At 40.7% G+C, this 23947-nt stretch overlaps 2 protein-coding genes across 6 annotated transcripts in view; both read right to left on the bottom strand.

Moving 5' to 3' along the window:
• Positions 1-21975, bottom strand: part of phldb1a (pleckstrin homology-like domain, family B, member 1a) — a 40983-nt gene extending 19008 nt beyond the window's left edge. Inside the window, exons 1-11 of one of the 5 annotated variants that reach the window (XM_034684373.1) lie at positions 21908-21975; positions 19042-19082; positions 12080-12178; positions 11337-11460; positions 10261-10431; positions 8627-8752; positions 6397-7421; positions 1613-1834; positions 1384-1515; positions 1141-1299; positions 370-498 (exon numbers count right to left, since the gene is read on the bottom strand). In XM_034684373.1, coding sequence (XP_034540264.1) covers positions 370-498; positions 1141-1299; positions 1384-1515; positions 1613-1834; positions 6397-7421; positions 8627-8752; positions 10261-10431; positions 11337-11460; positions 12080-12139 — 2148 coding nt within the window. In that variant the 5' untranslated portion in view covers positions 12140-12178; positions 19042-19082; positions 21908-21975. Of the gene's footprint in view, positions 1-369; positions 499-1140; positions 1300-1383; positions 1516-1612; positions 1835-6396; positions 7422-8626; positions 8753-10260; positions 10432-11336; positions 11461-12079; positions 12179-15058; positions 15187-19041; positions 20230-21907 lie in introns of those variants that run through there. The other 4 variants (XM_034684374.1, XM_034684375.1, XM_034684372.1 and 1 more) reach the window with 4 other exon arrangements.
• An 852-nt stretch (positions 21976-22827) lies between these two features.
• On the bottom strand, positions 22828-23489 carry LOC117813118 (histone H2AX). The gene has a single exon (XM_034684215.1). The coding sequence runs from the start codon at positions 23388-23390 to the stop codon at positions 22962-22964; it is 429 nt and encodes a 142-aa protein (XP_034540106.1). The 5' UTR covers positions 23391-23489; the 3' UTR covers positions 22828-22961.
• Positions 23490-23947: the final 458 nt, after the last annotated feature.

The raw sequence follows: 23947 nt of genomic DNA, 5'->3' as shown, positions 1-23947 counted from the left end.
GCAAACTTTTAGGGCAAAGCTGTTAATGAGGTTAATTTTGACCAGTTGCATTTTTACTTTGAGCAGCCAGAAATAAGGAACTGCAGGGGAAAAGCAGCAGTCTGAAAAAGCTGCCAAAGCTTGCAGAAGCGTAGCTTAATATACAGTTGAACTAACAAATGTGATAGTCCTTATGAGTTTAGATTATATGAAGAGCAAGAGCAGGAAAAGAAGAGATGCACAGTCTGCAGAATTATGAGTAACTCTGAATGCCTATAAACAGAGTCAGCGTTACATCTGTAGCCTTCTGTGCAGATCATACAGCACTGGTGGTATCTGATATTTTATAACTCACTGTTGCCAGCCTGTGGGCTGTGTGAGAACACTGACCCTGCTGAGCTGCTCCTGTAACTGTTCCCTTTGAGACAAGGGGCACTTATCAAACTGCCTCTTCAGCTCATTGTACTCATTCCTCTGCTTTTCCAGGGCCTTCCGCTCAGCCGACACATTAGCCCTCCCCTAAAAACACATAGACACACACACACACACACACACACACACACACACACACACACACACACACACACACACACACACACACACACATACACACACATACACACACACACACACACACACACACAGATACACACATTTGTCCGCATTCACACACAAATACACACCAACGAAGGGAGAACAAAAAAATCACAGACAACTCAAAATCCATGCAGCCAAGCTTTAAAGTTATCAGACCAGGGCAGCTGAGGAGTTAGAAGATAAAGCAGAGGCAAGGTAATGAGAAGGGTTAGAGGTTACAATGCTTTGAATATTTAGTAAGGTTAAAAATGGAGGAAACTCCAAGTTATGTGCATGTCTGAATCAACATTTTATTGTTTGTCACATCCAGCTTTAAGTCTAATACACTTTTTGAACCCAATAAGCTTTTGGAGGAGAAGACAGTTTGTGCTTTGTGTTTTAGGACAGACAGATAAAACAGTAAATAAGCAGTGCAGGTCAGTTGAAATTTTCTGCAAAAACAGTATATCAAGACTACAACACATTCAGGAGGGAGTGAGTTTCATATATCCAAACACAGATGTTTAAGAAAAGATCAAACATTTACGTGCAATAGGAGCAAACTGCATTTACAGTATCACATACAGTTTTGTCCCGGCTGCCCACCTTGTCCTTCTCTTTCTGGGTGGCCTTGTCCAGCTGGCTCAGTTTGAGCTGCAGCTGAGAGATGATTTCATTTTCAGCCTCCACCTGCTCCTGCTCTGCCCGCCTCTCTGCCTGCAGCAGGGCCTGCTCCATCTCCACCTACAGACAAATACAGGGTCAGGGTCTGCAAACCACAGGGCACTGTCCAGCTAAATAAATACTCTAAGTTGAAACAGCTCCCACCTCCTGTTTGGTCTCTTGTAACTGCTGCTCCAGTTCACTGACTCTCTGCTTTATGTCATCGACCCGGGCCAAAATCCTGTTTCTCTCCTCTTCCAGGTAGGCCTGCTCCTGACCGGCAAATATCTCTTCACACTGGGGAAGGATTTAAATATTAAACAGGTGTTCCTTCTTGAAGAAAAATAATCCCTTACTTCTTTACCACACTTGCCGGCATGTGTGTATTTGTTACCTCTTGGTGTGTGCTCTCTGTGCTGCTGGACTCCTCTCTCTGTGTTTCCTCATCGTTCTCTCTCTGGGGTCGGTCTAATCCCTGAAGAGACAACCCCCCTGCCATGTCTAAGCAGGTTCCTCCCAGCAGCCCACTCCTCACAACCTCAGCCAGCTCTGCAGCGCTGTCCTCGTGGTTATACTCTGCACACAGATTCAGGATGGTCTCCAGCCTCTGTCGCTCCTATAGAAGAGACATACAGGAGACATAAGCATGCTGTCCTACATTAAAGATCATATTGCAGATTAGCTTCACGTGTCCTTGGCTGACATTGTCCCATTTAGGCAGCTGTCCCTCAGACACTGGCACGGGACGAGTGTAACCTGATAGCAGGAGAGAAGCTGATGTAGTTTGTCTCACAGGAGGGGGCTCATAGTAAAACCTGTCAGAGCAGGAGCTGTTTATGAAAACTTTTTAATAAGGATGGTTGCTCCTTTAATTCTCCTGCATTGTGTTGTGTTTTTCTTTGATTTAAAGCCACAAAGTTCTAGTTTGTCACCCGAGTGTTTTTCCAATTTAACCAAACAATGGACTGTCTGCTTTAATCTAACAGAATAACAATGAAAATGTGTGACAATGATTAGAAATCTGAAAGGATGTGCTGCAAAACTATTCTTTCCAAAATCACCCGCCAACCTCTGTCTGGTATTTAATTTACACAGGCTGTTAAAATAACTGTACGGACTGTCATCGACTTCAACTGTAAAATTGAGTACCACAGACGGTTAAATGCTGTGTGTCAACTTCATGCCTGGAAATAATATATAAATGGTAACAAAAAATCTCACTGTACTAAACCAAACTTCAGACTAGTAAACTCTATGACTCAGTAAAAAAAGGGCGTAACGATAAAATATGATGCTTTGAAGAAACAGATATTTTAATGATTCAAGCAGAGGATTAACATCTTGAAAACATTCTAATTCACTGTCTTGCTAACTAATAGAAACCACTCTCATATCAGTGTCCACTTTTTGTCCACTCTCACTGTCAGTGCAACAGAAGTCTATGTGGACTTGAATTTTGATACATTTTTTATTATTTTGACCCATTGTCACCACATCTAGCAAAATTAATGAACTGTTTTCTCACTCAGCCTAATCCACCAAATATTTGTAAGAACACTTTATGCTGCACAAATATATATACTATTGTTTAAACCTTATCTTTAAAACCTTGATAACTGCTGAATCTGTTAGATGTAGGTGGATAGATTATGATCACTGCTTGACACCATGAAAGCTGAGTGTCTTTGATAAGGCATTAATTATGTTACTATTTAATTGCTGAAATTACTAATTCTATACTCTAGCAATCAATCCCAGCTGACGTGCACCTCCTCCAAAATGTAACTACCCGTAGAATCGACGCTGACCGCAAGTCCTGTGATTGGTCCGCTCGGCGGCTTGCATTTCCCGCATTTACAGCACTTCCGGGATCCCCACAAATCGGCCGTGTATTTAATCTCATCCTCTCCACTCTTCATAATCATGTCTGTATGATAAACAGCAACATGTATCAGATGTAGATTAACATAACACGCTGTGGAAAGTAAACAGAGATCGGAGCGGGGCCGGCTATCAGAGAGACCAATAGCGCCCCCCAACAGTGTGTTTTGGGGAAGTCAATCTTGCTCTATACAGTCTGTGGTCGTGCTCCATCAGAAGGCAAACAAACTGAATTTCAGCACCTCTAAAGGCAACAGATTAGCATTTTATATTAAGTTATGTTTTATGTGACATATTTTGTGCTGTTCTCATACTTGGTAACTTTCTCATTATACCCTCAAAAAGAATGAATGCAAAGAACTTTACTTCTGCTTCAACTTGAAATTAAAGGATCAAAACACTGTTAACCCTCCTGTTATGTTCGTTTCTCTGGAACAGCAATAATGTTCCTGGGTCAATTTGACCTGGGGAATAATCAATTATCCAAAAGTGTCAGAAACCCCAAAAAAACCAATAGACATTTTTTTAAATCTAATTTCAACTCCATTAAAACATAAATAACGCAACATAACAGGAGGGTTAAACTTATATTCTTCTACCTAATAAAAAAACCAAAATGTTGCTTTTTAATTGCAACAAAAAACAAATGCTTTAAGGGGCTCCACAAAAATATTCGCAAACCAAACCCCATCAAGAATATAAATATTTTTACTCCGTGTTAAGCCAGCAGTTTGGCCTCTTTCCAGTGGAACAGATGCTAAATTTAACTTTTCTATTATATCTCTTCCTCCCTACAGAAGCTCTGCCCTTTACTTTCAGTGAGAGATAAAGTGCAGCAGTGTTTTTAAAGTTCAGCATTATCCACGGTGTGTGCTTGGTTTATTAAATGAGATTAAAAAAAAACATGAAAGACTGTGCCAACTGTGCCAAGAGAGCAGTGTGCCTAATGAAGTGCATTCAACTCACTGAAGGGATTTCCTCTCTTTGTGTCTCTTCTATAGGTCTACAGTTTATCAAGTTAAAGTGCTGTTTCAAGGCTGATATACAAACAAAAGAAGAGCATAGGACCCAAAACATAGCTCACCTCAATCCAGCCATTTGGTCATATGAGGTAGTTGTAAAAATCTCTACAGGTGCAACAGAAATGACACAAAGAGTAGAGGGGCCATTTCACTTAATTATTGAACTTACATTTCAAAATATTAATGTAATCCTTTTTGCTGTCAGACTTGTATGTAGCTTAATAGAGGAAATTCACACGTATGAATTACTAACACACATCCTTGGTCAAATAAATTGTTTGTTCTTTTGCTCATAATCTGTTTATATGTTTGCTCACACTGTCTGCACATGCTGGATGACTCAACACAAACTGTATCAACTCCTGTCAGTCAAACTCTGACACATGTTGTCAGTAAGTCTCTTATTTGTTACAAGAAACCTTTTGGTTCCTGAAATAGTCTGTGGACATGGAGGGCCGGGAATCGCCCCCCCCTGCCCTGTGGTCCGTTCAGCTGTTAGAAACAGGCCAGGGTGGGGGCTGGTGGGTGTGGACTGAAGATGGATAACAAGTATGCAGACTCTGTATTACACTGATCTCAGCGGGTCTGGATAAGACAGAGCCTTCAGTCAAACAGGACCAGCTCAGAAAGTAAAAGCCACTCTTCCTTTTGATAAATATAGTGTTGAGCAGCGACCAGCCGCACCCTCCACTCTGGACCTTAAGACATGTGGAAGAATGTTCAGCCTGCGTTACTCAAGGCCACAGGGGCCGGCGATGCCAGTAATGCTTTGGGGAGATGAGCTTGTGGCTGTGCGCCAGGAGATTTAGACAAGATATCTGAATACAGACATGGTGTCTGCAGGGCCAAAAATCTCAGCACCCCCTACACTTCACTAATTTAATGTCCTTCAAAATCAAGAAAGTTATTATCTCTCATGTCACTGTCCTCTTAAATGCTCTGTACAGTTTTAATGCTGTATGGTAAAGCTAAGATGTTTTGTCACATTGAGGACGAATCAACGCAACTAGTTCTCTTGCTAGCTGCATAAATAACGTAAATTGCAAAAAAAATGTGCAGTATTTTAAAAGTTTGTTTGATATATAAATACATTAATTACATAATGTTACAAGAAAACAGGTACCCTCTATGTGTGTCAAGGTAAAATAACAATCTGCCCACAACTGCATTCCAAGTAATTTTTTGAATCCAATGAAAATTCATGATACTCTGATATAAATGGTCAGAGAAGATAAAGTTAGCTTAGCATAAAAACTGGGGAAAAAAGTTACAGAATCTAGTTGAAAATGTGTTACACTGTGACTTTTGTATCTTATCAATAAGATCTGTTAATAAGCAGTTTCAAAAGAGAGTATTTTTTTTCTTAACCCTCCTGTTATGTTGCGGATCAAATTAACCCTTTTTAAAGTCGATTTTAGGCAATATATGCCTTCCAAACCAGCTAAATGCAGCATAAATATCTGGGCAGCATGTGACAGAAGAGGTGTCATGTTAATTTTTTTAACATCACTTCATAAAAAAAAAAAAAAATTCAAAGTGTAAAATAAAATAAACAAAAATCTATGTCATGTAAAACTATTGTAATTATATTTAGGGCTTTCCAATGTACATTAAAAAAGTTTTAACATTAATTTGAATGAAAAACAAGTGAGATATCCTCATTGAACCATGATCTGTGAGAATTAAAGAACACCAATGGACTAAATCTTGATTTAAATGGTTAGTAATGGAGTTAAAATTTAGATTTAAAAAAATGTGTATTTTTTGTTCTAACACTTTTGGATAATTGAATATGCCCGGGGTCAAATTGACCCAGGAACATTATTGCTGTTCCAAAGAAACGAACATAACAGGGGGGTTAACAAAGCTATGCTAGCCATCCATGACTAAGCAGCTGGTAACATAATCACACATTTAGCAAAGTTAGTTTTAGATATTTTTCTCTAACTCTGCTGAGAAAGGCATTGGACATAGGAGCTACAAAGAAGTGCTAATGTTGCCTGCTGGTTGTTTAAACTGTTTAAAAATAAGCTAACAGCTTGTACTAGATGCAGCTATGAACCTGTCAGCTTGTTTTTTTTCTCCTAATATGGCAAAAATCTACTACTGCGGATTCAATGTATACAAATTCCAACGTTTAATATACAAAGAGCCACAAGTGGTTTCTTCCTGGCTATCTCAGGGAAGATCCCATGAGCATGGACACTTGTTTTGACCCCGTTCTGTAAAAATCACCTTTTTTCTATAAGCCATTTGTCACATGTGCATCACTTACCATTTTCTCCATCTCCTGCTCCCGCAGCCTCTCCTCTCTCTGCCAGCGGTGATACTCAAGCAGCTCATCCTCATTGTCACTGATCTCAGAGATGCTGTTTTTGCGTTCCCGGGTACGGGGCTTTATATGACTCTGGTCCCTGCTGGAGGATCCTGCCATACAGGAGGTCTTTCTTTGGCTTCCAGGACTAGAAAAAGGAGATGAACCAGATAGAGAACTCAGGCCTGACATTGTGGCTCCCCCATGACCCTTCTCCAGCCCAGATAGTGCTGATGGACTCTGGGCATACATGGCCCTCATGGATTCTGCTTTTGAAGCAGTCAGTTTGCGGAGGCCCTGGGGGCTGTCAGGGACAAAAGCTGCTGAGCCTGGTGATCCTGGAGTCCCTCTGCGGGACGTGTAGGGGCTGTGAGGAGGAAGATTTCTCAGGCTTGTGGGTCCACTTGGCTCAGGAGTCCTGATCCTTTGAGGGACATCTGCATGAGAAAGATCTCTCATAGGACTGGGGGATCTTTTCTGCAGGGAGGAACCTCTCACTCCAGGACTGGGTGGAGCTGTAGGGGACAACTTGACCGAGGCTGGCTTTTTAGAGTTTTCTGTGCTCTGCCCTGACCCCCTGCTAGCTGATGCAGGACTTGAGGTGGCGTCCGCTCTTACATTCCTAAGAAGCTTTGGGCTCTCCTGGGACCTCAAAGCACCACTAGCACTGCTTGGAGCCACAGACAGTGAGCTCCGAGGATGGGGCACAGGAGCGTGGTTGGTATGAGGAGACCTGGAAGGTATGGGAGGAGTTTTGTTACCGAGGTTCTGACCACGAAAGCTGCTTGAGTCCTCTGTCGTGGAGCCGTTTCTCCCATTGAGCATGTTTGGAGGGGAGTTCTGACGAATAGGCAGTTTAGATCCTGATAATGATGAGGGGGTCTTCAGCACCAAAGAGTCCTGCAGGTTCTTTGCTATGTTGCTTATTTTGGAGTCACCATTGCTTGCAGGAGACTGATAAATCCCATTTAGGGCATTGTGGGAGTCTGAAGGGAGACAGAAACATTTGTGCATGAGCATAACGGAAGAGGACACTTGAGAGGACAGTTGCAAAAACACACATAAACAAACACTGTGGGAGGGATCTGTCATCTTTGTCCTACTAACATCCACCTCACCTCAGGTCAGGCTGTAGCACACAGCAGGTGGCCTGTGTGAGGAAAAACACACATGCCTCCACGTGTTGTTTCACATATTAACCCACAGAGTCTCTGTGGCCCACTTTAAATAGTGATGAATGTCTCAGAGCCCATGTGTATGAACCAACCCCAGCAGTTGGGACGTCGGTGCTCCTCAGTTGTGTCATAATCCTGCAGGGATCTGGAGCTGCTAAATATAAAAGCTGCAGCCGTGTAGCTCATTCAGAGCTGATGAAATCAGGGGCTGGTCAGGAAAGAGTGGGCCATACGCACACTGGCAGGGTGTGGTGGCTCTTATTGTACAGCCGAACACATAAGGTCAGTGGAGAATGGATGTTAAATATCACAACTAGCAACCACTGAGAATTATATAACATCATCAACAGTGAAAAGAGAGATTAAGAGAACCCTGTGTCAGAATGGGGTCACACCTTGAGCAACAGAACACAGATTTTAATGAACTAGATCACAATGTAGGCCGAAGATAATTAGTCCAAGTTATTTTTGCATCCTGGTAACCAATATTTTAGTTACACTCCAAAACCAATTGTACTTGAGGTATGAAAATCAAGAGCTGGAAAAATTGCTGAGAATTTCAGATGCAAGGATACAAAATTACTTCTTTTGTTGTAAACTTAAATTGTTTTTTACATCATCTCAGTAAGTATTTAAGTCACCATCTGTTAATGCTAATGCCCCAAAATGTTGACAGAGTGGACAACTTGTTTGAGCACATTACATCATCCTCCTTCCCCAGTGGCCAGAGTCTCATGATTCGTCTGTTTTATTTCAACAAAACTTATGGAGCTCCCACTGTGACTACACTTCAGTCATCCCAAAGCATCTACTAAGCCAAGAATAGCAGGAGGAAACTGTGCAACCTTCACACACACAGGGTTGTCACAGGCCAGTTTCTATATCCCAGATGAGTTATATTACCTCCCACATTTCACTTCGTATGAACTCGGCCTAAAGTGTGTTTTCACTGCAACTGGATTGCAGGAATCGTATATCTGAAATAAGATGTGTAATTATAAAAGTAGGGACTTTACCAGTTGGGTGAGTTCTTGTGGTGTTCAGTCCTTGGTTTCCTCCAGGCAGCATGCTCTTCATCCGCAGGGCCTCCTCTGGATGGTTGAAGCGGAAAAAAGCCGACTGACCAAAACACAGCATGCACCCTGCCAGGAGAGGAGACAACGTAGACGGAAAGATGTCCATCATGTGTCAGCACGAGTTAAATGATCTAAGGGTGTGAGAGTAAACAACTATTTCTATTTCTATTCTAACATGCCTTGGATACCACATTTCAGTTTGACAAGTTGGTGTAAGTTTGTAAATAAGGTGACTGAAGACTTAAAGCAAGAGCCAGTATGAGAAACTTAAAAAAGAGATATATATTTTAACTCACATGTAATTACCCAACACGTGAAATCAACTCCTTCTTCTTTTCCTTAATTCTCAAGAACATTTAGTATTTCCAAAGTCACACGCTGAATTTTTTTTCCGTTTCTTAATATTCCGCGGATAAGTCAAAACTTATTTCATCCTTCAAAGTGAAATCAAAGATCCAAACAACAGCAAAATGGTCCCATCTGATGGGGGTGCAGCTCCTTCTTTCATTTCCAGGTTGTTTAATTCAGTATTTCATCACCGTCCTTTGAATGAAGTAAAGCCTGAAGTATTCTTGTTGAGCAGCTGCTGCCTCCACACACACGAGTGGATCAGCTTCAAATGACATTCTGCTGTGGCTGCTGGCTTGAATCCCATAGAGAGGGGACTGAGGGGGGGCGGGACTGTTGTGCCTTTTTTATGACATGTTGGCATGTTACTGGAAGGAGATGAGACTGATTTGTTTTTGAGATGCTGGACAGTGGTATGGTCCAACTCCATTGTGTTTAAAATTTGCCAACACCCAGTTAATGTATATACCATGGTCATGCATGTAAGCTATGATTTGTATATGATGGTACATCACAGAGACTTTACATCAGCAAGTAGCATATCAGTGTATGTCATCACTGTGACAAATATAGGAATTTAATCAAAAACTAACGTTCTGGATGGGTTGTATCCTTCAGCTGATGACTGTTTAAGATAATAATTCATCAGGGGGGCAGATTTTAAGGCACTTCCACCAATGGCTTTGACACATTTTAAATGAAACCACAAATGTCAGCCTCATCATGGCACCAGAAGAAAGCCTGGCAATCATACAATACCTTAAACATCTATCATCTGGAAACTGTGAGTGTTTGTCTCAAATTTTCCACATTCCATCTTGTAGATGTTGAGATGATATATGGGGAAGGTAAACTCTTTGAACTGCTGCTGGCACCAAAAGATCAAAGTACTTATGAATCTTCCTCTAGGAACCATGAATGCACACAATGTAATGCCAATCCATCAAAGTCATGATTCAAATACAGCCTGGGTCACTCATGGACTGAACTACCCTGCTACAAACATTGTGTTTTGATGCTGGTCAGACAGTGACCCCCACTATAACCAGGTAGTGATTGCCTGGTCAGCATTGAAACACAACATATGCTGTTTTTTGTTGTTGTTTTTCAGGGTTTTTCGCAGGGTACTGACAGGATGATTTCCAACCCACTGAAGGCATGACAAATAAACACCCTGACCCCATCACTCATATAGCAGCAGTAGAAAAATCTTATGTCAGAGCTACCTTGTGTCAGGCGGTACTGTTTGGTGATGGGAAGCCCATCCACAGTGCACTGGTTTCCACATGGGTACAGGGTGATGCAGCCTGCTTGGTTTTCTATGTAGCAGTGCTTAACTGCAATGCCAGGGCCCTGCAGAGGAATATCTGTCCCGTCGCTGCCTAGCGTGGTCCTTCCTGCAACCAGAGAAAACATTTTCTCAGCGTCAGTTACCAGAGAGCCATGTGTGCCTGTGAATACTTTGTGAAGTATTCTTAGGTTGCTGTTTGAAGCCAGAGGTGACAGATGTCATCTCCGAGGTCAAGGCCATACGGGCGGAGTTACAAATGCAGTTAGCATGTGACCTTATTGAATGTAGAAGGACAGGTGTTGAAGATGTGTTTGGCCTGGCAGATTAAAAGATTCTTGCCAGAGAGAATTAATGTAACTGCTATTTAATGTGTTGTAATTGAATTAACAGTGATATTAATACAGCTGCCTGAGTGCAAGAGGTTTAACCTAGCACAGACCCATACGCTAGTTATTCTTATGTGATAGCACAGAAGAGAAATAGCAAAGAAAATACCCAGGAAGCTCTTTTTCTGAGGTGCTTATGTCACACCCTCTTTTACTGTAAGGGGTCTGGGCTCAATGCAAGACAAATAAAATTACAGACAAGGGTGTAATTGCAAGTGTGGTGAAGTATGAGCAACAACATGATTGTTATGAAGTTATGTGTCATCAGTTTTTGTAAATTCAACACTAATGACAAGTTCAGCTGCTCTCTGATTAAAGAACAACTATGTTATTTAGGATGATGTGCTGATGGAAGCGTCTGTATGTTCTAACTATAACATAGAGTGTTGTCTGCACAGATATGTCTGGGCTAATGGGCTAAAATGTTAGTACTAGAGCAAACGACAGGACTGCTTAAATAAACAACAGTTTGAAAGAGTTCATTCAACAAGGACATGCAGATATAGATAGATAACTCTATGATGAGGATGTTTATGTCATGTTGTCATACTGAAAGTTTCCAACCCCCATCTATCAAACAAAAACATTCACTTAAAATTATGCAGCTTCACACACAGGTCTTTACCTTCCTGCAGTGGTAGTAAGGTTATAGCTGTGCTCAAGCGTCCACTCCCCAAACTAACCAGGTGAGGACGCTCTGCCTGGACCCTCAGAGACTTGCCTGTCTCAATCAGGTCTAAAGGAGTGCTCTGTAAAAAAAAAAATCAATTGGAAAGACATCTTTGTATAATCCTGATACCACAAAGTTACACACCTTGCAATTAATTTTGAAGATGGCATCAATTTCAGCAGTGCAAAATTTAAAAGTGAAAATGTGCGACAAACTAAAGAGTAAATCATTAATATTGATCGATTAAAAAGAAGGCCAATACATTTACTAGATGGATTTCATTCTGCAATGTGTGTTTATTTTCTTGATGATTTAATAGAATATGTGGAAGACGCAATATTTATATGAATCTGCTGCGAAGCTGGGAAAGGCTAATCCTGACCGTGTTAGCTACAACATAATACCACAGCATTATTTAAGTTGCTACAATATTAATATAAAATATATACAGATACAATTTATACAAAATGTTCTTTAAATTGGGTATCACCTTAAAAGTGCAGATATGTCCTTTCACTTATGCGTTGTGGTGAATTTGGAAACAATTTGTTGCCAAAATTTTAAACAATCTTACATTTTTACTAAAACTGGTTAAGTTAAGTAACAGTGTGCCACAGTTTTTTTCAGTGTGTCATCAGTTCCCCATAATCTATCCTCCCAAATCATAGTCTCTGAGCCTGAAGTAAGACATGACTCACCTGTAAGACCTGGTGCGTCTGTCGCCCCTGTTCCCCTTTTGTTCTGCTTACACGCTCCATGTCTGCTCGGCTGTCAGAGTTATCTGACACATGTAGATCCTGCAGCAGACACACACATACAGAGAGAGAGAGAGGAGCAGGGCATGAATGGGGGCACTGGGAATACTGCTACTACAGTTGTACTACAATGGGAACAGAGCTTTCCTTAGAAACCAGCCTGCCCCACTTATGAGCCCATGTGACCAAACCATTATAGTGGGTAATTGTCTCACCAGAAACAGACACACAATGCCATCCATCATAAAGCTGGCACTGATTTATTCATTTATCTAAGAAAAATGACTGATTTTACCCTTTGACAAAAAGATTAGCACAATTAGAATGCTATTATCTGAGCACAGATGGGGCTTTCAGCTGAAATAAATGAGCTCTGCAGGTGTCTGTACACCAGGGGTCAGATCCACTGCCTCCTGAGACCCTGATGACTCACTGTGACTCATGCACAAAGTTAACACACATAAACACACATGCCTGCACTGACACAAGTACACACATACACAAACACGCTCCATGTTAGTAGACAGATGCTGCAGATTACATCCAGCTGTCTGCTCATCAGACGAGAGAAAGAACAACCCGCGAGGACCAGACAGACCTCAAACAATCACATGCAGACACATACGCAGCACAGATGACTCACCATATTTTTCTGCTAAAAGGTCGTAGCCTCAAATGCTGTCCTGTTAACAATTTGGTATCAGATCAGCATTCCTGAGCAGAGCTAAGGCAGACAACTTTTTTATTGTCTACTGTCTGTTTTGTCTACTACAGAGCAAAAAGTGTCTTCAGAAGTAAAACTAGACATCTTTACTTGAATGATCTTACAATCAGATCAGATCAGATTAGATGAGGAAGCATCAAATCGAGGAAAGATTACAGAACTGATCAACATAGTGTCTCTGTATGTGGCTCCAATTGTTTTCAACAGCAAGTCAATACATTAAACCTTATTAGCATAAGTAGTTTGGACGTATTATTATTATTAATATTACAAACATCAGCTTCCATTTGGCAACAGATAACATTAGCGTTTAACCACAAATGTTAGCTTAGCAATAATCTTGGATATTTTACCAAATGTATTGTTGGCATTTCACCATTTATTAATTAATGAGTAAAATAAAACAAACATTGCACATTGAAATTTAAAACAGGATGTTATTTCAAAGTAGGAAAGCATCTTTAAAAATACACTAGCCTCTGTTTGGCTTATTTATTCTATTTTTTAGCATTCAACCACTTTGTAACTAAAATTGCATTGTATAGCTACCATTCTGTTGGCTTTGTACTAAGCTAACATTTATTAAACTTATGGGTAACTTAAGCATTTTATCACTTCCTAGCAAACATAACATTAGCTAATAGCATGTAAGCTAAGTATTACATTCCAAATTAACTTCACTTAAGTTTAGTGTGCCTTTCCCATTGTATCACAGTTATATTAGCTTTCCTATCTAGTGCGTAAATGCTAACACTAGCTGCCCCCACAAAGTAAGAAAACATTTAAAATCTACTTGTTTATGTTTGACAAACATTGCGTTAGCATTCAACCATAGCTTAAATTACATTATTTAGCCAAAATTACATTATCTAGTTATTTAACTTTTGACAGTGGTTAACATTGGCATTTTCCCTTCATAGCTAGCATAACATAAGTTAGGTAACATCATGTAAGCTGAACACCTAATTTCAAGCAAATGTTACCTGAGTTTGACATGAAGCCTTTCCTATTGGATAATTTAAAACTATTAAAATAGTTTTATTAGCTTTATGATATTTTCTTGCAAATGACAATATTATCTAGTGTAAATGCCACCATTAGTTCTTCCCTTACCATATCAGGCTATAAGATAAGTTGCTTGGACAGTTTTTCCTCTGAACTTTCACTTTTCATGGCCTTTTCATTACAAAGCTGTGAAATTATAATTATGTTATAATTTGTGAGATATCCTACATTTCACAGCCTGCAACTTGAAACCCTCAGTAGAACATTATAACAGTTTTTCAGTTTTAAATCCTGAGCATCATGTCTGAGATGAAAATAGCTTCTGTAAATAGTCATTAGTTTATGATTCAGGTCACTTACTGAGTCTTTCACAAAGACCTCTTGACCTGTATTTCTCATGTAGTCAGGCAACACATGACTGTTTCGTCAAATACAAATGATTCAGCTCTTTGTTGCTCCATACTGACATCACCAATCATTTCAAATTCTCCTTAAAAAACTTTCCAAAAACCATCCACAGCTGCTGGGCTCCAAGATTAGACCGGGCCGAAACAACAGGACGTTCTATCTGCGTCTGATGTCACCACAGACGGCTGAAACCACACATATCTGACAATCCCGTCCAGTGTGTGTGTGACACAGAGAACAGACCGTCCCCTCTGTTCAGCTCTGACACTAGACCCCTCACGCCTCTGCCATCAGCCCACTGCCTGTCAACACTGGCCCTCTTTGAGCCACGCAGCCAGACACAGAGCCGGAGAGTGGGCAGGGAAGTGTGTCTCTGGCTGTCTGACTCACACATACACACAAACACATGCACACTTTTACACACATGTGCTCCTACTCCCACAAGCCTCAGTGATTTAAAGTACACACCCAATCCGGAGAATGGTTTTAAAGCTTGAAAATGCAGGGCCTTGCGCTGTAACCTGTCATTACGGGGGCAGTTATGCCCTTCTGAGCTGCCATGAGCTTCTGAAAATAGACACCACCAGCCGCACAGTTTGCACCGCTTCTCTTAAAGAGAAATGATTTTAGCTCAGACTGGATAAAATAGAGGAAAAATGTTGCGTTGAATTGATATATTAGATGCAGGAGGCTCTTATTTTGGTAAGGCCAAATGAGATAGACATAAAACAAATCAAAAGCAGTGCTGTCACATACATTCAAGAGTTTTTAAATAGCGCTCTTACCATTTTGCTCCTCTTATAGACTCCTTCAGATAAAAGCCACCCATAAGTTTTCCTTCAGTTTCTGTAATCCATAGCGCAGTGTCCACATGCTTGTTTACGTCTTACTCTTAGCTTTTTTCATTCACTCACTGTGAACTCCTCTGCTATTTCCCTCCTCCCAACCCCTTCTCCTCCCTCATCCCGGTGCAGAGTTACATCCCTGACACGCGGCAGTGGAGGGGGACCCGGCATCTGCACTTACTTCTGACTCTAAGGTGTTTTCTTTTTTTCACTCTCTTTAAATGTGCCTGTATTTAGAGAGGGCTGGAGATGTATTTCCTGAGATGAATTCCCTCCTACAGGATTTCCATCCATTAAAAGACCACAAAGACCTCACCACATGATCTGAGGGGGCTGCAGTAACTGTGTATTAGTAAAGCAGGTGTTTAAAGCCTGATCCAGGGAATAAAAACATAGTGTTGGAGATGGAGATGGAAAGACCCTGTGTCCTCTTGACTTCTGAGCTGTGCACCACTGATGTAACAAACAAATGAGAGGGGTATTTCCACTCTTGAAAACAGTTACACAACTATATCTGATAATATGACTCAGCAATATGGATTATAATGCGCCCACTATGCTTGATACATCAGTAATGTTGGGACAGAGAGTTACTACGCTCCACAGGAAGCGAACAAACATGTGTGAGCCATCTTCTAAGGCATCCCACAGGAACCATTTGGCCCTACACAGAAGAGAGAGAGTGGGAGAAAGACTCCACTATTGATCTCTCAGGGCTTTTCCCATGGTCGGTGGGCCAGAGAGGATGGAGGAAATGAAGAAGCAGAGGAGTCACTAAGGAAAAATATAAACAAACAAACAGAGGCAGCAAAGAAACCAGATGGACTCAAAGCAGAATGTGCAGAGGAGGTTTGATGTTCAGAGTTAGGGATGATGTGGAGGATGCAGCTGAAGGGGTGAAAGTTGCTGAATGTCCTTCAAGCAGTGATTTGGGGGTTGATAAGTTACTTTTTAATGCAGCAAATAAGATCACAAAGCAGAAAAAGATGCCTAAATTAAGACTCACTGTAAGAATCAATATGTCAATAATGGTCTGCTCCAATATCTAGTTTTATAAAAACAACAATTCAACCAATTCTGCATTTGCTCTACTGAATTAGGTCTAATAAAGTCAAGCATTTGCATTCTGCTCAATATAAATCATGCAAGATCTTTTTTTTCCCATTTCAGTAGCATTATATGAAGATTTTAAAATATATAAAATCATTGAAACAAAGATGTGAGAAGTTGAAGTCTGGGACATTTTAGAGCAAAAAGTAACTTTGTGGTGGTTTTAAGGAATGAGATTATTTTTGGAGTAAATGTTCTTTTTGTTTGAATATGAGGAATTTGTAAACAGCTGCGAAAACAAGTGTTTCAAATAAGGTTTTAACAAACAGATGCAGCATTGTGTCCATCAGTTAAAACCATCTGGTTAAGGAAAAGAATGGCTTTCATTTGCTTTGGAGTTCAAGCATTTGTCTGGACAGTTTATTGAAAGCTAAAACATGCAAGGTGATTCATGTTCAGTATTAATGTATGTTTGCCATCTGATGTTGATTGTGAGTAGCCTATTATGACTTTATTTACAATCTGAATGGTCTTGGTTGTAAGTCTGACTTGACAATAGACTCCACATTCAAACAGACTGTGAGTGCTGTGGGAGGATGACATGAGTTCATCACTACTGAAGAGTTGCCAGTTTGAATGAAGTTTTCATATTGGTCTTAAATCATGTGTCTGCTTTTCAGTTCATATTGGACCATCTGTTTGTAAATACACACTGTTCTGTTCTGTTCTGTCCAACCTGACTTTTTGAGCAGATGTCTGCAGATCTGTTCAGGAAGTCTGGACATGACATTATAGTACACAGGTGAAGGAATGCACAAGTCCAGTCAGGTAGAACAGGATAATATTGACTGCATTGCTTTGAACCCAGTGTGCACTTCCTCTCAGTCTGTGCACCAATTCTGCCTCTTCCGCTGAGTGTGACGGACCATAACCTGACCTTTGCTCTAACCCTGAATGTAACTTAAATGAAACAGAGCATGACGTGCATTCCTGACAAACTCAAATGAGGACAAGAAAAAGTATCACCCTGAAGTAGCAGTGATCAAAGACTCATTCACAGATCTATATAAATAATAATCATCAGAAGCAAAGTCTTATAATAATAATATTACTAATATTTATTTATAGGGCATATTTCTAAACTCCCATTACAAAGTGCTTTAGAAAACTAAGCATTTCAACACTTGTGCTCTAATGCAAAGGATGAGCGCTCAGTGAAGAATTCCCTCCTACTATATGCCTCATTCCAATATCTATACTCTACTGATAACTTACATAACCTACCACTAATGTTACCCAATACCCAAGCATGAAGATAGGGGGGGGGGGGCAGATGGGCAGTGGGAGCCAGTACATCACAAGAGTTATCAAGTGAGCACCTCCCCTTATGAGTGTTTCACCAAGTAAGGCCCACAATGTCTATGAGAGGCTCTACGGGTATGTAGCTCAGGAGTCTTGGAACCATACCCTTCTTTGCAAGCGCTCACCATCCACCACACCCAAACACCAGCATGCACAAGAGAAGAGAAAAACCAAAGAGTCTATAAAGGCAGAGCAAGGGCGAGGAGTCTGTTAGGTCTATAGCTCGCCCCCAATGGGTTAGACACATAGACTGTAAATAAAAATGGACAGCGTTGCTCCGCCTCTTCCCGTTGTACAGTTCTGAAGCCAAAAAATCCCTCTCCTGGGCGCAGCCATTGTGCAGCCAGAGCCTGTGAAGCCTTTGTAATAAGCTCCGCCCTACAGCGTAACGTCACAAGACGCTGTGTGCCCTTTGAAGTTTCGTTCTACGGCGGCTGTGAATCAAAGGAAACCCGGAAGTAAAACCCCGTTTTTTAAACTCTAATAACTAACGAAAAAGAAACTTTTCAGAAAAAAGAGGCCTTGGACACAAAACACTCAGATACTAACTACATATAACCACAGCATACAGATGTGAGAAACATTCGCACGACATGTATTTATTTTTTAAAGTTTGACTTCTCCCCCATTCAAATGAATGGGGGAAACAGATTTTTTGACCTATACTGCAGCCAGCCACCAGGGGGCAGTCACACTGCTGAAAGCCTCACCACCAGGGTCGTATCCGGCACGCTTGGTTAGACAGTACACTCTACCTCAGACTACTTGGATAACATGATATCTGATTTTGCAACATTGTCAGTAAAATCTAAACATATCCTGTTATACATTCATGTACCCATTTCAGCCTACATAAAAGAAGTCAGAAAGTTCAGAAAGTGCAGGCTCACATCACAAAACCAGCAAAAATAGAGATAGCATGAAAATGACATAGGAGCTCTGCTGGTATCCTGGAGTCCCTCACCTAACAGATATGCTTTCCCTCTACATCTGTTTCTCAGAACTTACATAAGAAGTGTGAGGCATGTATGTGCAACAGGTTCTTATCGTTACGATCATTGAGTGTATCTTATCTATATCCCCAAATGCATCACATTAGAGGGTTTGTCTGTAATCCAATGAGAGATAACTCAGAGACAGTGATCTCATGCGCATATTAATTTGTCTAAAAGTGTCCATTTAAAGAGCAAAAATAAACGCTCTGTCTATAAAAAAAAAAACAATTTAAACCTCCAACTGTTCCCTCTTTAATCATCTAAGTTATAAAAAGTGGTAAGCACAAAAGCAATTATGAATGGTTTCAATATTAATCATGAAAGTTTATAAAATCTCACACACATTGCATTGAGAGTGAGAAATAACTGGGTAATTACAGGCTGAAAAGCATGAGTTTAAACTGCAACAATAGCCCCAGTATCTCCAGCTCTAACCCACACACACACACACACACACACACACACACACACACACAAACACACACACACTAAACAAATATATTTGTCTCTCATTACCAGATTTGGCTCCCATCATCTTCTTCTCTGTTAGATGGATCCTTCCAAAGAATAAAACACATCAGAGACGAGGCACTCTCCAAACTTTTTCCCTGAGAAACCTCTCCCTTGTTGTCTCTCTTTCTCTCTCCTCCAGGATGGAAATATGCTGTCAGTCCTTCACTCCGCCGTGGGTGAAACATTCAGTGCATCCACATGCATCTTTCTGCCGGGTCCACCCCTCTTTCCGGCTCTTTTTTCTCTCCCCACTGATCATTCCTTTTTCCTTTTCATTTAGCTCAACCTACTCTGCAACCCTACTTTCCTCTGTGAGGGAGATTAAAGATTTGTCTCAGATTAACTACTCCAGTGCTTCTTAGAATTCCTGACATATTTAAAGATCTCTTTCTTGTTCAGTTTATTATTTAACAAAACTCTAATGAACAAAAAGAATGTTTTCAGGATTAGATCAAAGCTCCAGTATGGTTACACTGGCTTAAATTTAATAGCTGAAGTTTGTTTTTCACTTTGTGAGACTTTGAAACATCAAACTGCCACTTAAACCACCATTTCTGTGACTTCACATCCCTGCTCTATGCAGCAAATTACAAAAACATACAGCCACAGGCAAAGTTAAACCAAGGAAGAAGTGAACATCTCTGTGTTGTCTTAGCTCTGCTCTGTCCCAAACAGCTGGGAGGAAAAATGCTGGTTATTTTAAAGCCTTTTGACAGAGTGCAAATCAGTAAATTATAGTCATCACAGCCAAAGGACACTCAGGTTTTCCTCCCAGGCTGGAATTTTTAGCCTGGCTGTTGGTGTTGGACACGTTGTCAAGGACCAAGTAATTGGTTCAGCCTGTCCTGGGCTCAGTTCAAACTTGGTGCGTCATGCTGCTTTTCCCAGTAATAAAACAGTCAAAGCAGACAAAAATATCTGCATGCTCTCCTCATGTGAAAAGGTTATAGGTGGTTTCAGCCAAGTCTGGGATTTATTAAGAAACAAGTAACCTGCACCACAGATTACATTGAAAGTACATATCTTATGGACTGATAGATCTTTTAGATAATTCTTGACGTTTTGTTACTCTCACATGCTGCCAATGAATACTTTAATTCTGTTATTTGTATGTGGTTGTTGTTCTAAATTTCTTGGTGTTAGATTGAGAAGGTTGATGTCTGTGGCATCAATATGTTCAATAACCTGCCTTTAATTTTCCTTAAATGAAAACACACATGGATGTCGATGCATCACATATTTATCAAAATTAGACATGACACTATCGACCCCTAGTGGCACAATCAGCGTAGTACAACTTTATCATCATGACCAGCTTGAGTTTGGTGACATATAATATTCTGATGTGTTTTTTTTGCACTGTTTTGTTTTATTACTGGCAATTGCAACTTCCCAATATGGTAGGAGACGCATCTCTGTACTGTGCGTCTGTTTGGCATAATGCAGGTGCCAGACCCTTCCTGTATCCAGTCTCTATGTGGTATAAAAATGGTTAATTGTTTTTTCAGACTACACAAAATACGTGAAATTAAACTAGAAAAGTGCAGATTTCGGACTATAGACCTTAATTGAGTTAAGAGCTACCCTTTTAATTTTGTTTTGTTGATATAATAATTTAGGTTGATCAACCCCAACGAACCCTGAATTGAAAAATGTAAAATCCTGCAAACCATCTAAATGGAACAAACTGGTCTAATTTTGGTCTGGTATTGTAGACTTACAGCCCCCTGTATTTTGATGTTTATACTACAATCTGTAAATAGTAGACAACACATTTTATGTTCAAGTCTGCGTACCTCTCTTTAAGTTATGTACTGTTATCATTTTTATTTAATTTTACTGTTATTGTTATTATTTTACATAAGTCACTTGTCTATTTGTAATTTTATTCCTTTGTTTTTGTCTGACTGATTACTTTGTCGTCATTGTTGATTGTCCTGTGTGGACAATGTGTCCTGTCAGTTATTGTGTTATGATGTAAAAATGTGAAATCTAATAAAAAACTGTGATCATAAAAAGAAAAGTGCATATTTCCCTCTTTCTACATTAAAAGGTGGAATGTGCAGTAATAAATGCAAATATGTATACACTTCTATCGTATATCGAAACTTTATCCAACTGCTGCCACAGCTTGGTGGCCTCTGTGCCATGCTGCATCACGACACTTATGTAAATAAATGCTGTAAATGGCAAAGAATGAGTAATGAGTTATAAGAGTATACTGAGGATCAAATGGGATCATACAGGTCATAGTGGCAATGCAAGTTGAACCGGAATCACGTGCGTGTATGTGCATGATCGGATGCCGCGGAAGTTGTTTGTGTCTTACATTTGAAAAGGAAACACCTGGAGCTCCAAGCAATAACCGTTTCTGTGTTTTTAACCGCAGAAACACTTTTCCAGGGCACTTAGACTCAACACACAGGTGTTTCAACTACAACCAGACATTCGGAACAAAGGGCTCATGACGTGTCAAAGTAGATATGCCTATGAACTTTAATGCCAGCATAAAGGAGCAATTCCCATCTTTGTGATTATTTGTGAAATTGACATTTTGAGATGTTCAAAGTGGTTTCTTTTGGAGGCAGAAGTGTTTAGCGTTAGCGATTGTCAGGATTGGTAATCTCCTCCAAATTAATAGGTTAAAGACTCAGACCACCTGAACATGCACTCTTAAATTGTTTGCCAGCTAAAAACAAACGCTAGAGGAGCCCACAGGACTCTTTGATTCATTACTGCGGTGGCTGCATCGGTGCTTGGCACGGTTTAAATCGCAATGCGTTCAACAATATCAACACTATCAGATTGTCTTGCTCTAACTAATTTATGTGTACTAAACCACCCTGACTTGCTCAAATGCAGCACTTACCAAGACCTTGGAACAGACCTACTGCATGCTCATGCAGGTTCTGGTCCGTGGGGGGCGTGTTTATTAACCTAACATGCCCCAACCCCCCTTCATGGCGCCATCAAGCTACGAGCTGTCTGTCATTATTTTGGGTTAATAGAAAGTAGGTCAATTGATGCAAAGCTGGCCAATTTGTTCATGGATACCTCGTGGAGCTATTAAGATGGGCTCCATGAAATAGATATGCTGTAATCCAGGGGTTCCCAAAGTGTGGGTCGAGACCCTTTTGGGTGTTGCCAAAAAAGGAGATTGTTTGTCGTTGTAATGTCCAAAAATATGTTGTATTTATTTTAGTTTATTCATTCATTATAATTATGATTATTCATTTATAATTATGGTTTGTATTTTTTCTTTTTGTTGGTTTTTATTATTACTTAGATATTATGTTTTAACTTAAGGTGAACCAAGAAATGCTGAAAAAAAAGGCTTGTTTTTTTTTGTTTTTTTTTAAATTGTACATTTTACCATTTATAGTGAAAAATAGCGACTAAAATAGTAGCTAAACTTGAAATATAAAATAATTAAATATATAAAAAGTTTTGTCTTTATTTGTTGCCAGATGACTCCTAAGTTTAGAGTTAGGGAACAGTTAATTATCAAAAAGAATCAGTGGCAGTAGGTTAATTCATAAAAGGCAAACACAGCCACATGCTCATATAGGTAGGCTAATTTTCTGCAGATCAGCTAAATGAAGCCACATTAAAATCACTTTGAGGGACAGTGGAGGTCTCGAGTCTTTGGCACCAATATTTTGGGGGTCGAGAGCAGAACAGTTTGGGAACCCCTGCAGTAATTTATCAGTGACTTGCTCCTACAGCTATAAGCTACTGTGTGCCGTTTCCTTCAAACAGCATGATCAACAAGGAATATCGATGACCACGTTTACAAAACAAGCGCGTTTATTAAATAACAGTGTGAAAAACCAAGAGGGGATGAACAGGAAAAGTTTCTCTTTGAATGAGGAATGAGTGGCCCTGAAAAGGGCCTTTGGGGTTTTAGTTTATTAGCAAACAAGCTAGTACTCCTGGGACTGAGAGGAGGCCTTCTTTCCCGCCTTGCCGGTGCTAGCCGCTGCCTGTCCGGTCTTCTTGGGCAACAGAACGGCCTGGATGTTGGGCAGGACACCGCCCTGGGCGATGGTCACACCGCCGAGAAGTTTGTTCAACTCCTCGTCGTTCCTCACAGCCAGCTGCAGATGACGAGGGATGATACGGGTCTTCTTGTTGTCTCTAGCAGCGTTTCCAGCCAGCTCCAGGATCTCAGCGGTGAGGTACTCCAGCACGGCGGCCAGGTACACTGGGGCTCCGGCGCCGACTCTCTCAGCGTAGTTTCCCTTACGGAGAAGACGATGGACACGGCCCACAGGGAACTGCAGCCCGGCGCGGGAGCTGCGGGTCTTTGCCTTGGCACGGGCCTTTCCTCCGGTCTTGCCTCTTCCAGACATGGTTAGTTATAAAGTCAGATTTCGAAGTCAAACACTTCAGGAGTAAAGTCGCAAGCGATGTGTGATCAACTGCAGCACGACCAGGATATAATACACGCGTTTGTCCCGCCTCACTACCTGATTGGCTGGTGGAATGAAATAGCGACATCTGATTGGCTGTCAAAGGTCAAAGGGTACAGGAAATCAGTGACTATTGGTTGGGAGTCTGTGGTATTTAACCAATCATGGCGGGCTCTACGGAAGAAGCAAGGATGATTGGCTGTTGTTAGGGGTGGAAACACAAGACCAATCGAATATATTCCCTCCAGCATTTACTTTTTGGCGCCTCGTTTAAATCCGAGTAAGAGTAAAACACTTTAAAAGACAGAAAGTGAGTGAATTGTTAAAAACTGCTGAAAGGTACTATGGGCACTTTGGTGGATGGAGGACCAGAAAAGGAGGCAGGTAGTCATATGCAGTGACTCAGCAGCAGTGTTAACAACAATTAAAGAGCAGAAGCCCAAGTCTAGACCAGACATATTAGCAGAAATAAACCTCACTCTGTATAGACTTCACAG

The sequence above is a fragment of the Notolabrus celidotus genome, chromosome 5, assembly GCF_009762535.1.
Source record: "Notolabrus celidotus isolate fNotCel1 chromosome 5, fNotCel1.pri, whole genome shotgun sequence".
Lineage (NCBI taxonomy): Eukaryota > Metazoa > Chordata > Actinopteri > Labriformes > Labridae > Notolabrus > Notolabrus celidotus.
This window is presented reverse-complemented; position numbering and strand designations above follow the sequence as displayed.